The 19,244-nt window shown below is 59.1% G+C and overlaps 2 protein-coding genes across 34 annotated transcripts; both read left to right on the forward strand.

The window, feature by feature from the left end:
* The first annotated feature begins 1,194 nt into the window (after positions 1-1,194).
* Positions 1,195-10,299, forward strand: FDPS (farnesyl diphosphate synthase). Of its 18 annotated transcripts, XM_072733553.1 has the most exons (12): positions 1,326-1,357; positions 1,499-1,639; positions 2,125-2,340; positions 2,418-2,580; positions 4,230-4,370; positions 7,856-7,936; positions 8,066-8,188; positions 8,482-8,570; positions 8,660-8,732; positions 9,347-9,424; positions 9,514-9,648; positions 10,040-10,299. In XM_072733553.1, exons 3-12 carry the CDS (start codon positions 2,162-2,164, stop codon positions 10,238-10,240), a joined length of 1,263 nt encoding a protein of 420 aa, XP_072589654.1. In that variant the 5' UTR covers positions 1,326-1,357; positions 1,499-1,639; positions 2,125-2,161; the 3' UTR covers positions 10,241-10,299. The 18 variants fall into 18 exon arrangements, with proteins under 18 accessions (XP_025853042.2, XP_025853040.2, XP_072589655.1 ...); XM_072733554.1 differs by lacking the exon at positions 1,499-1,639 and having other exon boundaries at positions 1,207-1,341; XM_072733552.1 differs by lacking the exon at positions 1,499-1,639 and having other exon boundaries at positions 1,257-1,357.
* Positions 10,300-10,572: 273 nt separating this feature from the next.
* RUSC1 (RUN and SH3 domain containing 1) lies at positions 10,573-18,508 on the forward strand. Of its 16 annotated transcripts, none has more exons than XM_072733540.1 (12): positions 10,573-10,691; positions 11,105-11,200; positions 11,335-12,749; positions 13,028-13,432; positions 14,031-14,129; positions 14,275-14,351; positions 14,447-14,621; positions 14,784-14,889; positions 15,030-15,076; positions 15,533-16,082; positions 16,497-16,646; positions 17,818-18,508. In XM_072733540.1, exons 3-12 carry the CDS (start codon positions 11,420-11,422, stop codon positions 17,984-17,986), a joined length of 3,108 nt encoding a protein of 1,035 aa, XP_072589641.1. In that variant the 5' UTR covers positions 10,573-10,691; positions 11,105-11,200; positions 11,335-11,419; the 3' UTR covers positions 17,987-18,508. The 16 variants fall into 16 exon arrangements, with proteins under 16 accessions (XP_072589641.1, XP_072589639.1, XP_072589638.1 ...); XM_072733538.1 differs by having other exon boundaries at positions 10,573-10,686; XM_072733537.1 differs by having other exon boundaries at positions 11,105-12,749.
* Positions 18,509-19,244: the final 736 nt, after the last annotated feature.

Consider the following 19,244-nt stretch of genomic DNA (forward strand, 5'->3'; position numbering starts at 1 on the left):
TCCCCCTGGTTCTCCAGGTGAGCACATGATTCTCAGGTGTTTTTTTTTTTTTTTTTTTTAATTGTGGTAAAATATGGATAACATAAAACTTACCATTTTAGCCACTTTTTTTTTTTCTGATCAATATGTCTATCTTTATGCCAGTACCACATTGTTTTGATTACCCTAGCCCTGTAGTAAAATTTGAAATGGGGAAGTGCGAGTCTTGACGTTCTTTTTTACTTATGGGACGCCTGGGTGGCTCAGCGGTTAAGCCTCTGCCTTCTGCCCAGGGTGTGATCCTGGAGTCCTCAGATAGAGTCCCACACTGGGCTCCCTGCATGGAGCCTGCTTCTCCCTCTACCTGTGTCTCTGCCTCTCTGTGTGTCTCTCATGAATAAATAAAATCTTTAGGGAGAAGCCAGCTCCAGTGTGAAAGTGGATATCCTTGCACAGTGATTTTTGTTTCTCAATGACAAAACCCTTTTAGGTCCTAGGCGGTTTGGAGTTTCAGGCTTCTTTTCAGATGGATGGAGTAACCTGGAATCGGGAGGGTTGGTGGAGAGCCAACAGCGTCTCGCCGTGGTGGGGCTGGTAGGCTGTGTGTAGGGGTGAGGCGTGAGGCTTCTGGTTTTTGCTCTAGGTCTTATTTCTCCCCTCCCTCCCTTCCTTCCTTCCTAGATTTTATTTGTTCATGAGAGACACACACAGAGAAAGGCATAGACACAGGCAGAGGGAGAAGCAGGCTCCATGCAGAGAGCCCGACGCGGGACTCGCTGAGCCACCCAGGCTGCCCATCTTATCTTACTTCTTGAACGCACTATCTGTACGTTGCCTCATGGTCTCATCTTTGTTGAACAGACAAGGAAAGACAGTTAACGAAGGATCAGAGTTCAGTGGTTTGCCTAAATTTGAGGACTTGGCCAAGTAGGACTTGATAAAGCTGGTCCTACTGGTAGGTATTTCACTAACAAGCCGCTGGGCTGCACCGGAAGCTAAAGATAATGAGACTGTGGTAAAGGTGACAGCTGGGCGATGGAGCATGCGTCCCACTTCCCGGCCTCCCAGTCCCGCTCGCACCGCCCGGGGCGTGGCCCTCCCATTGGCTGTCCGGTACAGGGCCCATGCTCACACGAGGAGAGGCAGCCAATCAGTGCGGATCGTCTCCGCCCAGCCGGCCCGCGCTAGATCGCGTCGTCTTGTCCCTCCCGCTGCATGCCGGGAATTGTAGTCGGATGAGAACTTTCTGCCTTGAGGGACGGGAGATCCGGAACTACCGGACCCAGAGGGCCGCGCGCCGAGGGGAGCTGCTTTCAGGAGTTCCCCGCCAACACCGGACCTAGAGCCGACTTCCAGGAGCAGGTGAGAGAGGTAGCAGGTGAGCTGGGCTGGGCCGGGGCCGCGGTGGGAGGCTCGGCCTCGCCGCGGTGGCAGTGCCGGGGCGGGGGGTGGGGGGTGGCGGTGTGTGGGCTCACAGGTGGGTCCGACCGACTGGCTCTCCGGCTGCGTGCACCTGCAGCGTCCCCGGCCGCCCGTGCCGTTCCGAGTCTGGCCGTGCGGCCCCCGCGCCGCCTGTGAGGCTCCGGACACTCAGTCCCCGCGCTCCGGACCTTGTGTCCCTGACCCCCGGGGTTCCGGTGCAGTTCTCCTCGTCTTGGAGGTATCTTCGAGCCTGCCAGCCCTTTCCCCGCCTATGAGGGAGACCTGGGTGCCAGATTGTCGCCGCACTCCCCACGTACCTTCCTGCCTCCCAGAGCCTCAGTTGGCCCCTCCGTAAGGTAGGGTGCTTTCAGGCTCCTTCCAGGCCCTAGTCCTCGGATGCTCTCGTCTGCAGTCTTACAGCTGCGCTCCAGGACTTGAGGGGAGAAGCCAAGACAGTAGCAATTCCAGAGGCTCCCTGCAGGACTTGAAGTTAGGTGGCATTGAGTTATTTTAAGTGCGCACTTGTGTTAAGCGCGACCAGTGGACTTTCAGTCAGCCAGCCATGCTTTTTGTAACTTGGGTTTCCTTCTTTTTGGAAATGTCTGCATGCTCAGCTCAGAAGAGAGCAGGGGGCATTCCAGGGCCCAGAGGCAAAAGGGTGGGTGGTGGGGGTGACCTGGGGAGCTACCACCGTGCATTTGCCTTTGGTGCTTGCCCCTGCAGGGAGTGCTCGGTGCCCCCTCCCTATGTCACCCCCGTGATGCCCCTGTCCCGCTGGCTGAGATCTGTGGGGGTCTTCTTGCTGCCAGCCTCTTGCTGGGCGCCCCGGGAAAGGTGGCTGGGTCTCCACCCGCGGCCCTCCCTGGTGCAGGGGTTCCCAGTCCTGGGGGCCTGGCACAGTGCCCGCTGCTGGTGCCAAACGTGGACAGAGGAGCCTCGGTGAGTGCAGTCGGGGTGAAGGGCTTTGGGGAGGGGAACAGCTGCTCGGGTTTCTGACTTGGGCTTCCTCTCCTCAGAGCACTTTACTCCTCCCTCAGAATGAATGGAGACCAGAAATTGGACGCTTATGCCCAAGCAAGGCAGGATTTCATCCAGCACTTCCCCCAGATTGTCAAGATACTGACTGAGGATGGCATGGGCCACCCGGAGACAGGAGACGCCATTGCCCGGCTCAAGGAGGTGAAGGATTAGTGACTTCAGAGAGTAGATCTTTGGTTCATTCTGTATGTGTGTAGGATTCAGCTGTGGCTTTTGGGAGACCTTTGACACAGCGGACGGGGGTGGGGCAGGCTTTTACCTGAGTGACTCTGGATCTCTGGAGCAGGCAAGGCCTGGGCAGGTATACTTATTCAGCCCATCAATCCTGCCTCATGGTTCAGGTGGGCCATCTGGACTGCTTTATATGAAGTGGAGGCCCTTGGGGATGAAGGCCTAGGTCTTTGATTTTGTTGAGAAAGGGAATTACGTGTCCAAAAGTCATAAGGTGCTACTTTGTCAGAGACCTTGGGAGGAAGGCAGCCTGGGGTGCTTTAGGAGGACCTAGGGATCATCAGGAAGCTCTGCTCCAGGGGTTTGCTGGGTGGTACAGTCACTTCAGCTTCTGGCTTTTGGTTTCGGCCCAGGTCATGACCTCATGGGTCAGGAGATCAAGCCCCATGATGGCCTCTGCGCTCTGCCCTCAGCTGGAGTCTGCTTAAGACTTTGTCTCCTTCTCCCTTTGCCCAAACAAACTCCCAAAACAAATAAATAAATCTTTAAAAAAATAAAAAAAGAACGAAAGAAAAGAAACCTTTGTTCCAGGGCAGGAAATCTGGCCAGGATATTTGAATTGCCTGATTTTTTTCTTTCTTGGGGGATATCTAGTAATTCTTTTATAAATACTGTCTTGTTTGTCTGAGGAGAACCAAGGAAAGGGTTTGCCTACACTGGGGTAGCAGTTGAAGGTTTACCCAGTACATTAGAGCTGGTGGACAGCAGGGCAGCAGAAGGCAAAAGAAGTGCTGCCAGCAGGAGGAGATGGCACTGGAGGAGCCCTCTTCTGGCCAATTTCAAGGCCTTGTCTGTCTTTATTTATTTATTTTTTAAAAAGATTCATTCATTCATTCATTCATTCATTCATTCATTCATGAGAGACACAGAGAGAGAGAGAGGGGCAGAGACACAGGCAGAGGGAGAAGCAGGCAGCCCAATGTGGGACTCATCCCAGCACTCCAGGACCATGCCCTGGGCCGAAGGGAGGCGCTCAACCTTTGAGCCACCCAGGTATCCCAAGGGCCTTGTCTTTAATACTGTGAGAGAGGCTTTTCATTTGCAGATAGTTTGAACTGTGTTTAGGAGGAGGTGGCTGGGAAGTCTAGGAGAGGGGGATGGGGCTGAAACCTGGGAAGGAGAGACCTGGACGTACCAGCCATTCCCATGGCATGTACAGAGTTTTCCCTGGGTTCAAGCCCTGTTGTGGGCCTGGGAACAAATTTTAATGTGCAGAAGCCTTTAAATTTACCTAGGAATGGGGGTACCTGGCTGGCTCAGTCAGCAGAGCGTGTGTCTCTTGATCTCAGGGTCATGAGTTCAAGCCCACACTGGGTGTGGAACCTGCTTAAAGGAAAAGAAAAAAAATGTACTGGGGAAGACAACGAGGAGAGAGCCTGGAGATAGGGGCACTCTTCCAACAGCACTCCAGGACTTGGGGGAAGAAGCCAAGCAATTCCAGAGAGGCTCCTGCAGGAAGAGTGGGATTTGAGGAAGTTAGCATAATGTCAAGGTTAGAGGTGGGAGAGGGCAGATACCCTGCAGACCCTGATGCCCTGTCCCTCTTCCTTTGCCCTCAGGTCTTGGAGTACAATGCTGTTGGAGGCAAGTACCAGCGGGGTTTGACAGTGCTGATAGCATTTCAGGAGCTGGTGGAGCCCAGGAAGCAGGATGCTGCTAGTCTGCGGCGGGCCCTGACCGTGGGCTGGTGTGTGGAGCTGGTAAGGGAGATGGGGGAAAGGCAGGAGAAGCAGAGGTTTTTACCAGGGTCATGGGTCCTATGGGGAGGCGAGAGAGGAGCTTGAAACTGACTTCTCCATGTCTTTCTGCCAAGATTAGATAATGATTTACTCTAAGGGTTAACAAATGTGGGGAACTTCTTTGACAAGAGGTATGTACTTAATCTATAAACTAAGCTAGGTGTGGGCCAGGACCTTGGAGCTGGGTATGAAGGTGTCAGCTCTTTCCTCCGAGCAGATGGGAACCGTCAGAGTGACCTAGCTCTTCCAGAGAATTATTCTAAAGCAGAGATTGAAAACTTGCAGCCCACCGATAGTTTTTGAAAATTAAGTACCCTAAATTTAAGAAAGGAGAGATGTTATATAAAAACCCAGATTTCTAGGGGCATCTGGGTGGCTCAGTCAATGAAGTGTCTGCCTTTGGCTCAGGTCGAGTCCTGTGTCGGGCTCCCTGCTCAATGGGCAGTCTGCTTCTCCCTCTCTCTCTGTCGCTTCCCCTGCTTGTGTTCTCTTTCTCTTTCTCTGTCTCTCAAATAAATAAGTAAAATCTTAAAAAAAATAAAAATAAAAAAAAAAAAACGAAAAACCCCTCAGATTTCTAACATCACATGGAAAATTGCTAGATCTGCGTCTGGGATCCCACATAACAAGGGGCTGATGTTGAATCATAGCCACTTCACAGAGTCAGGGCACATGCGCTCTTGTGCGGTTCTGTCTCTCTGCTTTGTGCCAATCCCTGTGTGTCCTTGTCTTCTATACCCAGCTCATTTGCCCCTTAAAGGGTTATGGTTTCCTGGCCTAGCCCAGAAGCTTCCTTAGTGACAAGGAGACTGGATTCTAGAAGGGGAGGGTGGCAGAGCTCATAAGGGAAGACGCTCAGGACCTGGCCTGTGGAAAGGAACAACTGCCTCCAGGGAGAATGTTACGTGCTCAGGGGTCAGCCATGCTGCATTCTGCATAGGGCAGTGTGGGTGGAGCTGTCTGGCCTGTGGGTGTTGGGAATTCCAGTCTGGAGCTCATAAGTGAAAATGGGGGTGGAGAAGAGGTATTTGTCTCCAAGGAAGTAAAGGGACAGGCCCCTGGGTTACAGAGGAGCCAGGCAAGGCCAGAAGGCTGGAGCATCAGGGCAAAGCAGAGGAGCAGAGCTATGGGACCAGGGCAGGTCACCTGGTAGGATGAATGGCCCTGAGGTAACAGCTGCACCCTAGGTTCACCTGGGAGAGTCCCAGGTTTTTTTTTAAACATGGCTGTAATGCTGTCATTTCCCCTAAGATGCCTTTTGAGCTGTCCACCATTGTTTGTACTTGGGTGATATTTGTTACAATTTCTGGTTTTATCTTTCTCCTGCGTCAGGTCCTTCAACCTCTTGTCTATTTCAGCATTTACTGCTTAAGAATAAGGACATTTGCCTGTATAACTACAATGCCATTGTCACATCTGTCTTAGTTCATTTGGACTGGGCTTCTACAACAAAATACCTCACAGTAGGTAGTTATAAAGAACAGAAATTTATTTCATAGAGTTCTGGAAGCTGGAAGTTGAAAATCGAGGCACCAGCATAGGGAGGGGGGGTTCTTTGGGCTCAGCGGCACCCTGCCACAGTGCCTTGTGGTATAAGGAGCCAGGCAGCTCTAGAGCCTCCCGTCAGGAGGGCTCCATCTCTGAGCGCTTCCAGAGGCCCCCCTCACCCCCTAATACCATCATCTTTGACCATCAGGATTTCAACATACGCATTTGCGGGGAACACATTCAGACCATGGCAACATCCCAAGATACTTAACCCTGATAAAGGAATATTATCTAATGTATATTCCATATTTAAATATTCTTTATTCTCCCCAGAGTGTCCATTCTAAGTTGGTTTTGTTTAAACATTTAGGGTCCAGGGATCCCTGGGTGGCGCAGTGGTTTAGCGCCTGCCTTTGGCCCAGGGCGCGATCCTGGAGACCCGGGATCAAATCCCACGTCGGGCTCCCGGTGCATGGAGCCTGCTTCTCCCTCTGCCTATGTCTCTGCCTCTCTCTCTCTCTGTGTGACTATCATTAAATAAATAAATAAATGAATGAATGAATGAATGAATGAACATTTAGGGTCCAGTCAAGAGTAATGAACCGTATTTGGTAGGTGTTCAGTCTTTAATCTTTAGAATAGCCCTTCCACCGTAACCAATAATTGGGATAGATTTCTCACTTACTTGATCTGGGGTGGGACTCTGGCACTGATATTATTGTTATTTTTTTTTTAAGTTCCCCTAATAAATATAAGGTACTTTTGGGTTAAGAACCATTGCTGTGGGGCAGACGAGATTGAGGGGAGCCACGGAATGAACGCCCTTTGGAGACTGTCTTGTTGAGTGGTGCTGGTTGAAACCAGGTGGGAGAGGCACTGGACCAGTGGCATTCGTGGAACCAGGTCACTCCCAGTAAACACTCTATAAATAAAACACATGCCTCCAGTGTGGAAAGCCCAGACCCTGCCCCAGGGTGTGGTCAGAGGTGAAGCTGCAGATGGGTGCCTCCTTCCCCAAGGATTCACTTGGAACAAGAGCAAGGGCTACCATCGTCCTTTCTACGCTCTGCATGCCAGAGCCAATGGGCAGTGTTATGTGTTTTAAGCAAGGGCAGACCTATTCGCGCACACCCAGAGATCAGAATACAGTGAAGATTTAAAACCATGTCCTGAAAAGCTGTTTTTAAAGGCTCCGAATGTGTAGCCTGAATGCAAGACGAATCATGGGGTACATGACAGTGTTTCATGATTTATGAGACAAGTGTTTATGACACATGCGCTCTGGGACTAGCACTGTGCAAGGCTCTGGGAGTGCCAGTTGGGCAAACACACTGTCCTGGCCTCCAAGGATGGGACAGCCTGGTGGGAGCCAGCACATTCCTGGGACTTTTAGGTAGGCTAGCACTTAGAAGAGAAGCCCTTTGCTGATGTTGGCATGGTTAAATGTTTAAGACCTAAGGGTGACAGCTACTGAGTCAGACTGCAGTTCTGTCCTATTAGACCTGCACTGCTAAATGAGCCCCCCAAGGTGGGGCTTTGTCCTGGGCACTGGTGCATGTAAGCAGAGGGCCTGGAGGCGACATGGGAAGTTAACACTGCATGAAGAAATCTTAACCTTTAGCATTCACTATAGTTTTTGGCAAAAGAAGAGTATGGGATGTGATGCTTCATCACCTCCCTGATACCAGGATCATTAGGGCTGCTTGTGTGGACATGTCTGAGACCTGCTGGAGTCTCTTACTCTGGAAACAAAAGTTTTGATCTCATGTTATATTGGGAAGTCTGAACCAATGAGGTCACATAATTTCCCATAGTGTTTGGCACAGGATAGAAACCCCGGGTCTCCCCATCAACTTCCTTCCTAGCTCAGTGGTTATCAATAGCTGCAGCTCTGTTGCTGGTGGAGGGAGCATTAATAAGGATTCATGAGGGGCTTATTACACTCTTCCTTCTCCTAGCTCCAGGCTTTCTTCCTGGTGTCAGATGACATCATGGACTCGTCCCTCACCCGACGGGGTCAGATCTGTTGGTATCAGAAGGTATAGTGTGCGAGAGAGGGTAGTGGTGGGCATGGGAACAGGCCACAGGGCAGTGGTGGCAGAGGGCATCCCGAGGGTTCAGAATGGCCAGAATGACTGCTTGTGTTCTCTGTGTTGTGTCCCTGACAGCCAGGCATAGGCTTGGATGCCATCAATGACGCTTTGCTTCTGGAAGCATGTATCTACCGCCTGCTGAAGGTCTACTGCCGGGAGCAGCCCTATTACCTGAACCTGATTGAGCTTTTCCTCCAGGTGTGTTGCAGGCCAGCCCAGGGCCAGAGCCTGTCCATGCCCGGTTTGGCCTCTGGGTTCAGGGCATGGGAGTCAGCTATAGTGGCCTGGAAAGGAACAAAGGTGTTGGGTGTCAGGCAGATTGGTGGCAGAAAGGACTTTTACTCCTCTTTGTGAGTGGAAGAAGGGGTGAGGAAGCCCTGTGTGCCTACAGGCCTTGGGATTTGGGGTCCTCTGCCTCTCTCTCTGCTCATAGTGTGGGTTTCCCAGCCCTGGATGAAGCCCAGCTGACAGGCCTCCCTCCTCCTCCTCAGAGTTCCTACCAGACTGAGATTGGACAGACCCTGGACCTCATCACTGCCCCCCAGGGCAGCGTGGATCTCAGCAGGTTCACTGAGAAGAGGTGAGGGACAGGGGGATGGTGCCCACACGGTGAGGGGGGCCTGGTGCTGGGCCCTGCCTTCCTGAGGACTCTGCCTTCCCTCTCCTCAGGTACAAGTCTATTGTCAAGTATAAGACCGCCTTCTACTCATTCTACCTTCCCGTGGCCGCTGCCATGTATATGGTGAGTGTGCCCACTGCCCCTTGCTGCCCACGGACCGGGCTTTTGGACCATGGGCACCCAGCAGGCAGCTTTGGACAGGGAGCCCCCACTGAATGGCTGCGTGACCCTGAGCCAGTTGTCTCAGTGTCTCCTCACCAGTCCAATGACCGAGTTCCCACCTCAGGACTTCTGCAAAGATGAAGGGAGGCAGGGGATAGGAAGGAAAGTGGTTGGTACGATTCGGAAGAGCACCGACTGCTGCATCCATGTCTGGATAGGGTTGGGGGGGTTCACACTGAGAGGTAGACCAGGTCCAGACAGGCAGTTGGATTCCCTGGCCGCCTCAACCTCACTGCTCCACGTTCTGCTTTCATCCGGAAAGACACCGAGGAGGATGAGGGGCCATGGATTGGGGCCTGGCCGTCCGCAGGCCCCCCAGGGCTCATCTGTGTCTGTTGGCATGCACCAAGGGCTAGAGGTTGGGCCACTGAGACATCCTGGGACCAGGAAGCCAGGGATGTCTGAAAGAAGAGGGCAGAGGATCTGGGGGGCTGCTTTGGGGCCCCCTAGGAGATGCAGCAAGGAAAGTGGAGGCACCCCTGGCGTTTGATCTAGTGATCCTTTCTTCACTGTAGGCAGGCATCGATGGGGAGAAAGAGCATGCCAATGCTAAGAAGATCCTGCTGGAGATGGGGGAGTTCTTTCAGATTCAGGTAGGAGGGCACTGGTAGGGAGCAGGCCACTGCCAGCCTAGTGCCCTGTGTGGAGTGTCTTCATTGGTCCTCCTCTGCCCTCTGCCCAGGATGATTTCCTGGATCTCTTTGGGGACCCCAGTGTGACGGGCAAGATTGGCACAGACATTCAGGACAACAAGTGCAGCTGGCTGGTGGTTCAGTGTCTGCAGCAGGCATCTCCAGAGCAGCGCAAAGTCCTTCAGGTGCTTGGGAGGCCATGGATCCTGGAGCTCCCAGGAAAGGGGGCATATAAGGATTCTCAAAGGGGCTTGGCAGCATCAGCAGACTTTTTTTGTCATAACTTGGTGGGCGTGTGCACAGGCTTCAGGTATCTCTAGCGGGTAGAGGCCAGGAAAGCCGCCAGACATCCTCCAATGCACAGCTGAGCTTCCCCACAATTAGCCAGCCCCGGCCTCGGCCTCCGAGGCCTCGGCAGTGCTGATGTAGAGGAAACTGGCCTGAACTAGTGCAGCAGGAGAGGGAGGTTCAAAGACCCGGGAAATCGGAGGCTGGAATAGATGGAGGAGGGGCGTGCCAGATGCCCTGATAGCTGGAGAAGGCTAAGCCAGTTCCCCTGCCTCCAACCCCTTCCAGGAGAATTATGGGCAGAAGGAGGCGGAGAAGGTGGCCCGAGTGAAGGCGCTGTACGAGGAGCTGAACCTGCCGGCTGTTTTCATGCAGTATGAGGAAGACAGCTACAGCCGCCTCATGAGCCTCATTGAGCAGTGCGCCTCACCCCTGCCCCCAGCCATCTTTCTGGGGCTGGCGCACAAAATCTACAAGAGGAAAAAGTGACCTAGAGACTGCGAGGGTGGGGCGGGGCGGCTCTCAATAAATTATCCAATCTTCTCGTGCGTCTTTGCCTGCTTGTAATGGTCTGGGGCACAGCTGTGTCCCCAGTAGGCAGGGTTTGGGGAGACTGGTGCCGGCCTGCGCCGCAGCTCTGTCGGGAGAAGTCAGGGTTAGGGGTGGCCGCGCGGAAGCCGGGACCAGGGTCTTGCCTTCAGGACCCCTGGGACCTAGAGCTTAAGACTAAAGCTGCGCGGAGCCTGGATGGGTGACACAGGCGAGACGTCAAGCGTTGGGGGCGGGGTCTGAGCCACGCCCCGCCCCTGCGTGAAGGGGCGCGGCTGCGCAGCGCCGGCGGGTCGTCCTGGCGCCCCCCATCCAGTCCGTGCGGTCCGACTGGGACCTTGGGAGTGGTGGAGGAGCCGGGCTGCAGCGGTCGCTGGAGGACCCGGGTAAGGTGAGGGGGGACGCATCCGGGCACGCTGGGTGGGGCAGGAGGGGGGGGCGCAGGAAAATTGCATAGAGGAGGAGTGGGGTGGCGCCTGGGGGACAGAGCCCAGCGCGGAGAGAATGGGTGAGCGCGGCGTCGGAGCAGAGATCTGCTGGCCCACCTGCTCCGCGGACCTGCGCGCCGCCAGCTGCCGGGTGCTCGCCCCCACGCTCGCCCGCTACTCTCCTGCGTTAGCAAGCTGGCCGCGCCTCCCCCACGCGATTTCGGAGCATCTGGGCGGGGCCTCCAGCAGCCCCTTCCCCTGGGAGCGAAGGGCAGGCTGGGGAAGCGGGGGTGCGGTGCAGGGCCAGACTGCAGCAGAGACGATCCGAGGCTCTATCCTGGGCTCCATCCTTTTTCAAGCCCCCGCATCTCCACAGAGATCCAGAGCGCAGCCGCATTTCCTGACCCTCCCCGCCCCAGTCCCGGGGGGCTCCTTTCGGCTCCACCTGCAAATACTGCAGTGGAAACTACCGGTCAGTCGACGGACATTGGCGTCTTATTTAAATACTGTCCAAAGCAGCCGGTGCCTTTCATGACCGCTGCAGCTGCCCGTCACCGCCGCGCCCCGCGTCCTCTCTGGCTGGGTATCACTCTCCCTGTCTTCCAGGTCTGCCTCTGCGGTTGCCAGGTAGGCGGTGTGAGAGGCCCGAGCCTCCCGACTCTCCAGAGGCCACCTCATCGCTGCCGGCACAATGCTGTCCCCTCAGAGGGCTTTGCTCTGCAACCTCAACCACATCCACCTCCAGCATGTGTCCCTGGGCCTGCACTTGTCCCGCCGTCCTGAGCTACGGGAGGGGTCCTTGAGCACATCCCCTCCCCCTGGAGACACAGGGGGCAAGGAGAGCCGCGGCCCCTGCAGCGGGGCCCTGGTGGACGCCAATTCCAACAGCCCAGCTGTGCCCTGCCGATGCTGCCAGGAGCACGGTCCCAGCTTGGAGAATCGACAGGACCCAGCGCAGGAGGAGGAGGGGGCTGCCTCTCCCTCGGACCCAGGCTGCTCCTCCTCACTCAGCTCCTGCTCAGATCTTAGTCCAGATGAGTCCCCCATCTCGGTGTACTCGCAGGGCCTCCCAGGTGAGGATGTCCACCCTCAGCCCAGCATCATCCCCCTGGAGCAGGGCTCCCCGCTGGCCTCCGCAGGCCCTGGCGCCTGCTCTCCGGACAGCTTCTGTTGCTCGCCCGATTCCTGCTCCGGAGCGTCCTCCCCACGGAGCCCCGGTCTGGACTCCAACCGCAACACTCTGACCACCTGCCAGGAGCCCCCTTCCCCGGGGCTAGAGGAAGAGGACGAGGGAGGGGAGCAGGATCTCCTTGCCTCCGAGCTCCCGGAGCCCGACGCTGGGAAAACCGAACCCAGCTGGAAAATCAACCCCATTTGGAAAATTGACACGGAGCTCCCCGATGCCGGCTGGAAAGCCACGGGGATCATTGACTCTGGCTGCACCATCCACCGGAACAGCAGCTCTAGCTGGACAACGGAACCTGCAAAACTCGACTCCGGCTGCAAAAGCAACCCAGTTATCACCGAAGCCAGCCCCAAAACAGATGCGGGGTGGAGTGACGTCAGCGGGGAGCCGGCGTCGCACCGGACAATCACGTCCTTCCATGAGCTGGCCCAGAAGCGCAAGCGGGGCCCGGGGCTGCCCCCGGTGCCGCATGTCAAGAAGGACCGCAGCGACTGGCTCATCGTATTCTCGCCCGACAGCGAGCTGCCCCCCAGCGGCTCCCTGGGAGGCTCCCCGGCGCCGCCCCGGGAGGTCACCACCTTCAAGGAGCTCCGCTCCCGGAGCCGGGCCACGCCCCCGCCGGTGCCGCCCCGGGATCCCCCGGTCGGCTGGGCCTTGGTGCCGCCCCGGCCCCCGCCCCCGCCCGTCCCACCGCGGAGGAGGAAGAACCGGCCCGGGCTGCAGCCCATCACCGAGCGGCCGCCCGAGGAGGGCAGGGCGGGCAGCCCCGTGGCTGGCCAGGAGGCCCCCGCCGCCCGGGAGCCCGAGGAACCGGGCGCGCAGGCCAGCCGCGCGGGTAAGCCGCCGCAGGGAGCCGCGGGGTCGGAGGGCGGGTAGGTGAGGGGCTGCGGCCTCGCTCCCTACCCCCCCGCCTCCGGCCCGCCCCGCGCCCCCCGTCTGGGCCACCCGCCCCCTTCCCGCCCCCCTCGCCCCGCCTCCCGCCCCGCCAACGGCGAGCGCTCCGGGAGGGGGACCTGGGGGGCCGCCGGGCTATGGCACTAACTCTCTGCTCCCTCTTTCTCCGCCCGTCCCGCCTGGCTGCCGCCTCGCTCCCCCCCCCCCCCCCCGCTGCAGCCGCCCCCCCCCCGCCGCGCCCGCCCTCCGCCCCCCGGTCCGCGGCCGCCCCGCGCCCCCTGCTGGAGGGCGCGGGCACGGCGGGGACTCCACTCCCCGCGCGTCCCGCCGGCCCTCCCCGCGCGGGGCTGCGGCTACTGGGCGCGCCGAGGCCTCCGCAGGAGCGGCTGCTGCCGGTCCGCCAGTCCCCGGTGGGCGCGCACTCGCCCCCGGCTCGGGGGGCCCTGCCCTGCCTGGCCAGCCCCGAGCTGGCCCTGCTGCTCTCCCCGCTCTTTCCCAGAAGCAGCACCTTCCCCGCCGCGGCCCCCCCGCCCCGCCAGGTGCCCGCCCCCCCGCTGCCACCACCGCCGCGCCCGCAGAAGGGCTCCCGCCGGACCAGGAGCCCGCCGCCTCCGCCCAGGCTACGTAAGACGGACCCGGGCTCGCCCGCGGGGTCCCCCGCCCCCCAAGCCCGTCCTCCGCCCCCAGGGTCCTCGGGTGAGGCGGCGCTGCCTCGCCCGCCCGCGGGGGGCACCTGGCCCCGCCCCTCGAGGCCCGGGCGAGGGGGGCGCGGGCCGGGGCCTGTGCGGTGCTGGGGTGTGGGGGGCACAGTCCCCCCTGCCTCGCTCGTGGGGTGAGGGGAAAGCAGGCGCCGGACCCCAGTGGGCCCACGCCCGCGCCTCCCAGCCTAACCCCCTCCCCTCCCCAGGTCGCCTTTCTCCGTGTCTCCTCCCACTCCCGTAGGTCGGTCTGTTTGTCTGTCCATTGGTCCTGGCCCCCCACGTGCTCCCCGGGCTGCCCTCCCCCCACCCCGGCCCATTGGGCGGGGCGCGCGGGGATGTCCGGGCGGAGGTTGGCGCGGGCCCCGGAGGGGGAGGGGCGGCGAGCTCGGGGCGCCCCACCCGGCCTAGGGCCCTGTCCCTGTCCCTGCTAGTTTCCGGCCCCGGGTGCTGCGGGCGACCTGGGCGCCAGCCCGGTGCCCTCGGGTCACCGTGGTAAGTGCCGCCTCCTTCCTTCGCGGTAGCCCAGAGTTCCTGGTCGTTTGCCGGTGTCCCCGGGGCCCAGCGACGGTGGATGGCAGAGGCCCAGAGCGGGACCGGCCAGCTGCAGGAGCAGAAGAAAGGTAGGACGCCCAGACCTCTGACCCCAGCCCTTGGGTTGGCTGCTGCTCTGTTAGGCCTCGGCGCCCTGTCGGCCTGTAGGAGCCTGGGTGTCCAGCCCTGGGGTGTTTGCCACACAGATGTGCGCTCCCCACCCACCCTTTGCAGGGCTCCTGATAGCTGTGAGCGCCTCCGTGGACAAGATCATCTCGCACTTTGGGGCGGCCCGGAACTTGGTTCAGAAGGTGAGCGAGGCGGTGGGGAGGCTGTGGGGGCCCCTGAACAGTAGGTGGGGTGGCCTCCGCAGGCACCTGGGACAAGCGGGTTGTGCCACCCCCAGGCCCAGTTGGGGGACAGCCGTCTGAGCCCAGATGTGGGGCATCTGGTGCTGACTACCCTCTGTCCGGCCCTGCACGCCCTCGTGGCGGATGGCCTGAAGCCGTTCCGGAAGGACCTCATCACGGGGCAGCGCAGGAGTAGCCCCTGGAGCGTGGTGGAGGCTTCTGTGAAGCCAGGTGAGGTCCCCTGAGGGGGGTGCTGGGGTGGGCAGGCCGGGCGAGGTAGGGGTAGGGGCTGGAGCTGGTGGGGTGGGGTGGGGCACAGGTAGGCAGGGGCAGGGCAAGGTAGGGCAGGGGCAGGGGCGGGTGGGGTCCTGGCTGATAGTGCGGTGTCCACAGGTGCCAGCAGCCGGGCGCTGGGGACTCTGTACGGCCAGGTCAGCCGTCTAGCTCCGTTGAGCAGCAGCCGCAGCCGCTTTCACGCCTTCATCTTGGGCCTCCTTAAGTGAGTGGCTGTGTTTCTGGTGTCCCTCCCATGGCTTGGGGGCCATCGGGGGTCACGGGTGGAGGGACGCAGCGTCCCCGAGGTGGCCTCCCCTCTCCGAAGCCCTATGCCAGCCTGAGCTCCTGTCCGTTCCCCTCCAGCACCAAGCAGCTGGAGCTGTGGTTCTCGAGCCTCCAGGAAGATGCAGGTCAGTCGCCAATGGGTAGGGCAGTTTGCCCACTAGGGGCAAAGAGGGGGGGACTGTCTCTTCTGTGGGTCCCCCTGGTGCCAGAGGGACCTTGATCCTCATTTCCAGTTTGGTGACTTAGACTTCTAGTGTGTCCTGTTCCCCCCCTAGCAGGAAAGAGCCAGATATTCCCCGAAACCTCCAGAGTCTTGCATGTTGGGCCTCTTCCTCCTTCCCAGGCCTGGGCAGTGTTTTTTCCAGCTCCTTACCCCAGGGCCCTCCTTTTGCTGTGGTTACCTCCCCTCCCCCCAGGAAGTCTCCCTCATCCTTGGGGACCTTGTTGGGAGGGTCCCAGGGAGCCCACTTCCCACATTGTGTCGTTGAGGGGCCAGGCCTCCTTCCTGCCATTCCGGGGTCACCACTAGGCCCATGGGCCTGGGGCTGAGCTGGGGGCTGACATCAGCCTGCTGTCCCCAGGCCTGCTGTCCCTCCTGTACCTGCCCACTGGCTTCTTCTCCTTGGCCCGGGCTGGCTGCCCTGCCCTGGCCACGGAGCTGCTGCTCCTGCTCCAGCCACTGTCTGTGCTCACCTTCCACCTGGACCTGCTGTTCGAGCACCACCACCACCTGCCCCTGGGCCCCCCACCCACCACTGCCACCCCAGGCTCACCTCCTGCCCTGCAGCAGACAGTGCACGCAGTGCTGCACTGGGGGGGGCGGCTGGCCCAGAGCCTTCGGGGGGCCCCTGGGGATACGCCTTCTGGCCCTTCGGCCCTTGAGAGCGCCCCAGCGCCGGGCAGCTGGTGGGAGCAGCTGACCCAGGCCTCCCGGGTCTATGCCTCTGGGGGCACCAAGGGCTTCCCCCTTTCCCGGTGGAGGGCCTGGCGTCCAGGGATGGCGGCTGGAGGCCCCCACGACAGGCCCCTGCCCGCGGAGGAGGCCACGGCCGGCCGAGGTCCGTGGCTGGGGAGGCTGTTTGGAGTGCCTGGGGGCCTGGCGGAAGGGGACGGAGGAACGCTGAAGTCCAGGTACTGCCACCACCGGTCTCCTGCTGGGCCTCTGATCCTTTCTCAGAACCCTGTTTGCCCCAGGGGGAACCTCGGGGGATCCTTGAGGCCTCTTCGTTGTGTGAGAACCCGCAGGGCAATCTCTGTGTTGCCTCTTGGCCTCAAAGCTGGAGATACTTACTGCCTGCCCTTTACCGAATCTCAGGGGGCTGCTTCCGGCTCCAGGGTTGTCCTTCCATAGCTCCTTTTGGTGTTTGGTATTGCAGACCTTGGACCCAGGTGTCTCATCACCCTGAGGGCCCCTCAGTCTGCAGCTGTCACAACTCCCTCAGCAGTGACGCACTCCCAACCTCTTCCTATCTCCAAAGTCCTGGGTTCCAGCGTTTGTTTTCTGGAGGTTGGGTGACTTCTATGACCCCGTGTCCTTTCCTCCAGGAGACCATCCAGCTGGCTGCCCCCGACAGTGAGTGTGTTGGCTCTGGTGAAGCGGGGGGCACCTCCTGAGACCAACTCGTCTCCTGAGGAGCTTGAGGCCTCAGCTGCCAGCATGGTGGAGACCCACAGGTGTGGGGGTGCAGACCACAGGTGGGGGGTAGAGATCACAAGTGTGGGGGCATGCAGATCACAGGTGTGGGGGTGTAGACCACAGGTGTGGGAATTGCAGACCCACAGGTGGGAGAGATAAACATGAAAGGTCTCAGACTGTGAGGTCAGTGGTTGGCTTGCGTTCCATCTCTGCTGTTGGCATGAGGCTCTGGTCTCTGGGCCTGTTTCTCTGTAAAAGGCAGATAAGTGCTCCTTTTGTTACATAAGAGCGTGAACTTAGTTTTACAAAGGTGTGTAGCACACGGTGTGCGCCTGGTTAGTGGTTGCCAGAACCGTCCGTGTCCCTGGGTGGGGACACGTCCTGTAGTGGGGGTGTTTAGCTTAGATGCCAGGGATGCTTGTGCTCTGGAGTCTGGCCTCCGTTGGGTGCTCTCAGGCCACTGAATTAGCTTTCTGGACTTTTTCTTCGTCCAACAGTATTTTTCCAGTACTTACTACGAGCCTGGCATTATGCTCCGCAGGGGCCAGGAAGGCCACCTCACTGGAGTCCATGCCCGCCTGGAGCTTTGGCCAGGGAAGGTTCCCAAGAGTGAGGCTTGGTGACAGCTACGTGTGGTGGCTGCTTTAGGAGAGAGGACTGAGGGCCTGTGGCCATGTATGGGTCAGGAAAGGCCCCGGGTGGTTGCTGTGCGGGAGGAACCAGGAGCAGAGGCAGAGAGGCCCTGGGGATGACGAGGAGGAGCTGGGCCTGTTTGTGTCTGGGGGGAGAATGGACATGGCAGCAGTGAAGGAGTGCTGGAGGCAGGGAACCTGGCTTCACCCTGTCACCCTGGGTGCCGGGGAGGGGTCTGAAGCCTGGAGATGAAGCAGCCATTGGTTTGGGAAGCCCTCTGGCTGCAGGCGGGGCAGGGAGAGGTGAGCGGGCCCAGATCAGTGGTCCTGAGAGAGGGTGGAGCCCTCAGAGGTCGGCAGGGAGTCCATGAGGAGGATGCATGGAGAGCAAGGTGATTGAAGTTGGGGGCGACACCCCTGAGGACCCTGGGGGAGGGCCTGGCTGGGAGGGTTCAGGTAAGTGCCTTGGTTTCCATCTGTTGGATAGGAGCCCCGGGGCGTGGGGGCGGGTCAGATAAGCGGCCCCAGATGGATCCCGTGAGTTCGAGTTCCCCCCTGCGACAGCTTCACCCCAGCCCACCCCTCTGGCTCCCCGAAGGGCCGTGCGCACGCTCTGCGACCACGTGGCGGCGACACCTGAGCAGCTGAGCTTCCAGCGCGGGGAGGTGCTGCGCGTCGTGGCCACCGTGAACGAGGACTGGCTTCGCTGTGGGCGGGATGGCGCCGAGGGGCTGGTGCCCGTGGGCTACACCTCTCTCATCCTCTAGACCCGTCACCGGTCTGGTCGGTGGCCGCCTCTCCCTCCTGCACCCTGGAACCCAGTGGCCTCAGAACCCCGCCCAGCTGCCTGGACACAGAACGACTCTTCCTCCCGAATCCGCATCCCTCTCCGCAAATGGAGAAATGACCTTCCCTCCCCGCTCGTGCCATCTGTAAGGTGAAATCTGCTCCTCTTCTGATATGAAAAGGAGTTTCCCTCTACCTCTCTCCCCACCTGCACAGGGAAGCATCCCCTCCCGCCCACACACTGGAACTTGAGCCCCTCTGCCTCCTCCTGCTGAGTGGACTGTGCCAGTGCCACGTGCGCCTCTTTCCCCAAGACTAGAAGGGCCTCGAGGGTCCTTCCCACCTCTGGTCACCCCCACCTGCGCACCACCCTCCTTGCCTGTATTTATTATGTTCTTATGCTGTGCCAGGTGCTAAAGTCCAGACCCCCCCCCCCCACTGTGGGGGGCCCCTGGTGTTGGTCTGCCTACCCCTCATTGTCCCAATAAAGTGTGGGAGCTGAATGTGTATGTGTCACTGGGTTACGGAATGGGGGCTCTGGGGATGGAGGGGGGGCCCCCTTCCCAGCAGAGATCCCAGAAAGGCAGGGTTGCCTTGTTTTCCAAGGTGATAGGGGAGGACACTCAGTGGACAGGGGCTGTGGGGAGGCTGGGCCTGTACCTGTGTTCCTGAGACCCCTGGGCCAGGTGCTGGGAGGGCTCAGAAAGTTGTAGAAGTGACACTTTTTTTTAAAGATTTTATTTATTTATTCATGAGAGACACACAGAAAGAGAGAGGCAGAGACACAGAGAGAGGCAGAGACACAGAGAGAGGGAGAAGCAGGCTCCATGCAGGGAGCCTGATGTGGGACTCGATCCCAAGACTCCAGGATTATGCCCTGGGCCAAAGGCAGGCTCTAAACCACTGAGCCACCCAGGGTTCCCCGAAGTGACACTTTTTCATGTCACCAGTCCTCAGTGATGCAGTTTTTTTTGGAAAGCACCCTCATGGCATTTCGGGTCCTTCGTTAGTGGATGAGGCTGCGTCTGGAGAGGAGAACACATGGAACTCCCCGTGGGGCTTGGGAGGGAGGTCAGTAACTGCCCACAGGAGAGCCACCAGGAGGTGAGAAGTCAGGAGAGTCAGGGGACACAGGACCAGGAGGTGAACACAGGGAAAGGACACTGAACAAATTTTGTTCCACCTTTGGGAACTTGGGTCAAGGTGACAACAGGCTGGCACAGGGAGAGGAGGAGGGGC

The sequence above is a fragment of the Vulpes vulpes genome, chromosome 13 (assembly GCF_048418805.1).
Source record: "Vulpes vulpes isolate BD-2025 chromosome 13, VulVul3, whole genome shotgun sequence".
NCBI classification, from domain to species: Eukaryota; Metazoa; Chordata; class Mammalia; order Carnivora; family Canidae; genus Vulpes; species Vulpes vulpes.

Excerpts from the sequence above, each read along its gene's own strand:
- FDPS (XM_025997250.2), top strand. The coding sequence starts at position 1,964 with ATGCTTTTTGTAACTTGGGTTTCCTTCTTTTTGGAAATGTCTGCATGC. Across the intron at positions 4,371-7,855 it reads TGGGCTGGTGTGTGGAGCTG|CTCCAGGCTTTCTTCCTGGT; the intron begins GTAAGGGAGATG and ends TCCTTCTCCTAG. Across the intron at positions 8,189-8,481 it reads TGATTGAGCTTTTCCTCCAG|AGTTCCTACCAGACTGAGAT; the intron begins GTGTGTTGCAGG and ends CCTCCTCCTCAG.
- RUSC1 (XM_072733537.1), top strand. The coding sequence starts at position 11,420 with ATGCTGTCCCCTCAGAGGGCTTTGCTCTGCAACCTCAACCACATCCAC. Across the intron at positions 12,750-13,027 it reads CGCGCAGGCCAGCCGCGCGG|CCGCCCCCCCCCCGCCGCGC; the intron begins GTAAGCCGCCGC and ends CCCCCGCTGCAG. Across the intron at positions 16,083-16,496 it reads GGAGGAACGCTGAAGTCCAG|GAGACCATCCAGCTGGCTGC; the intron begins GTACTGCCACCA and ends CCTTTCCTCCAG.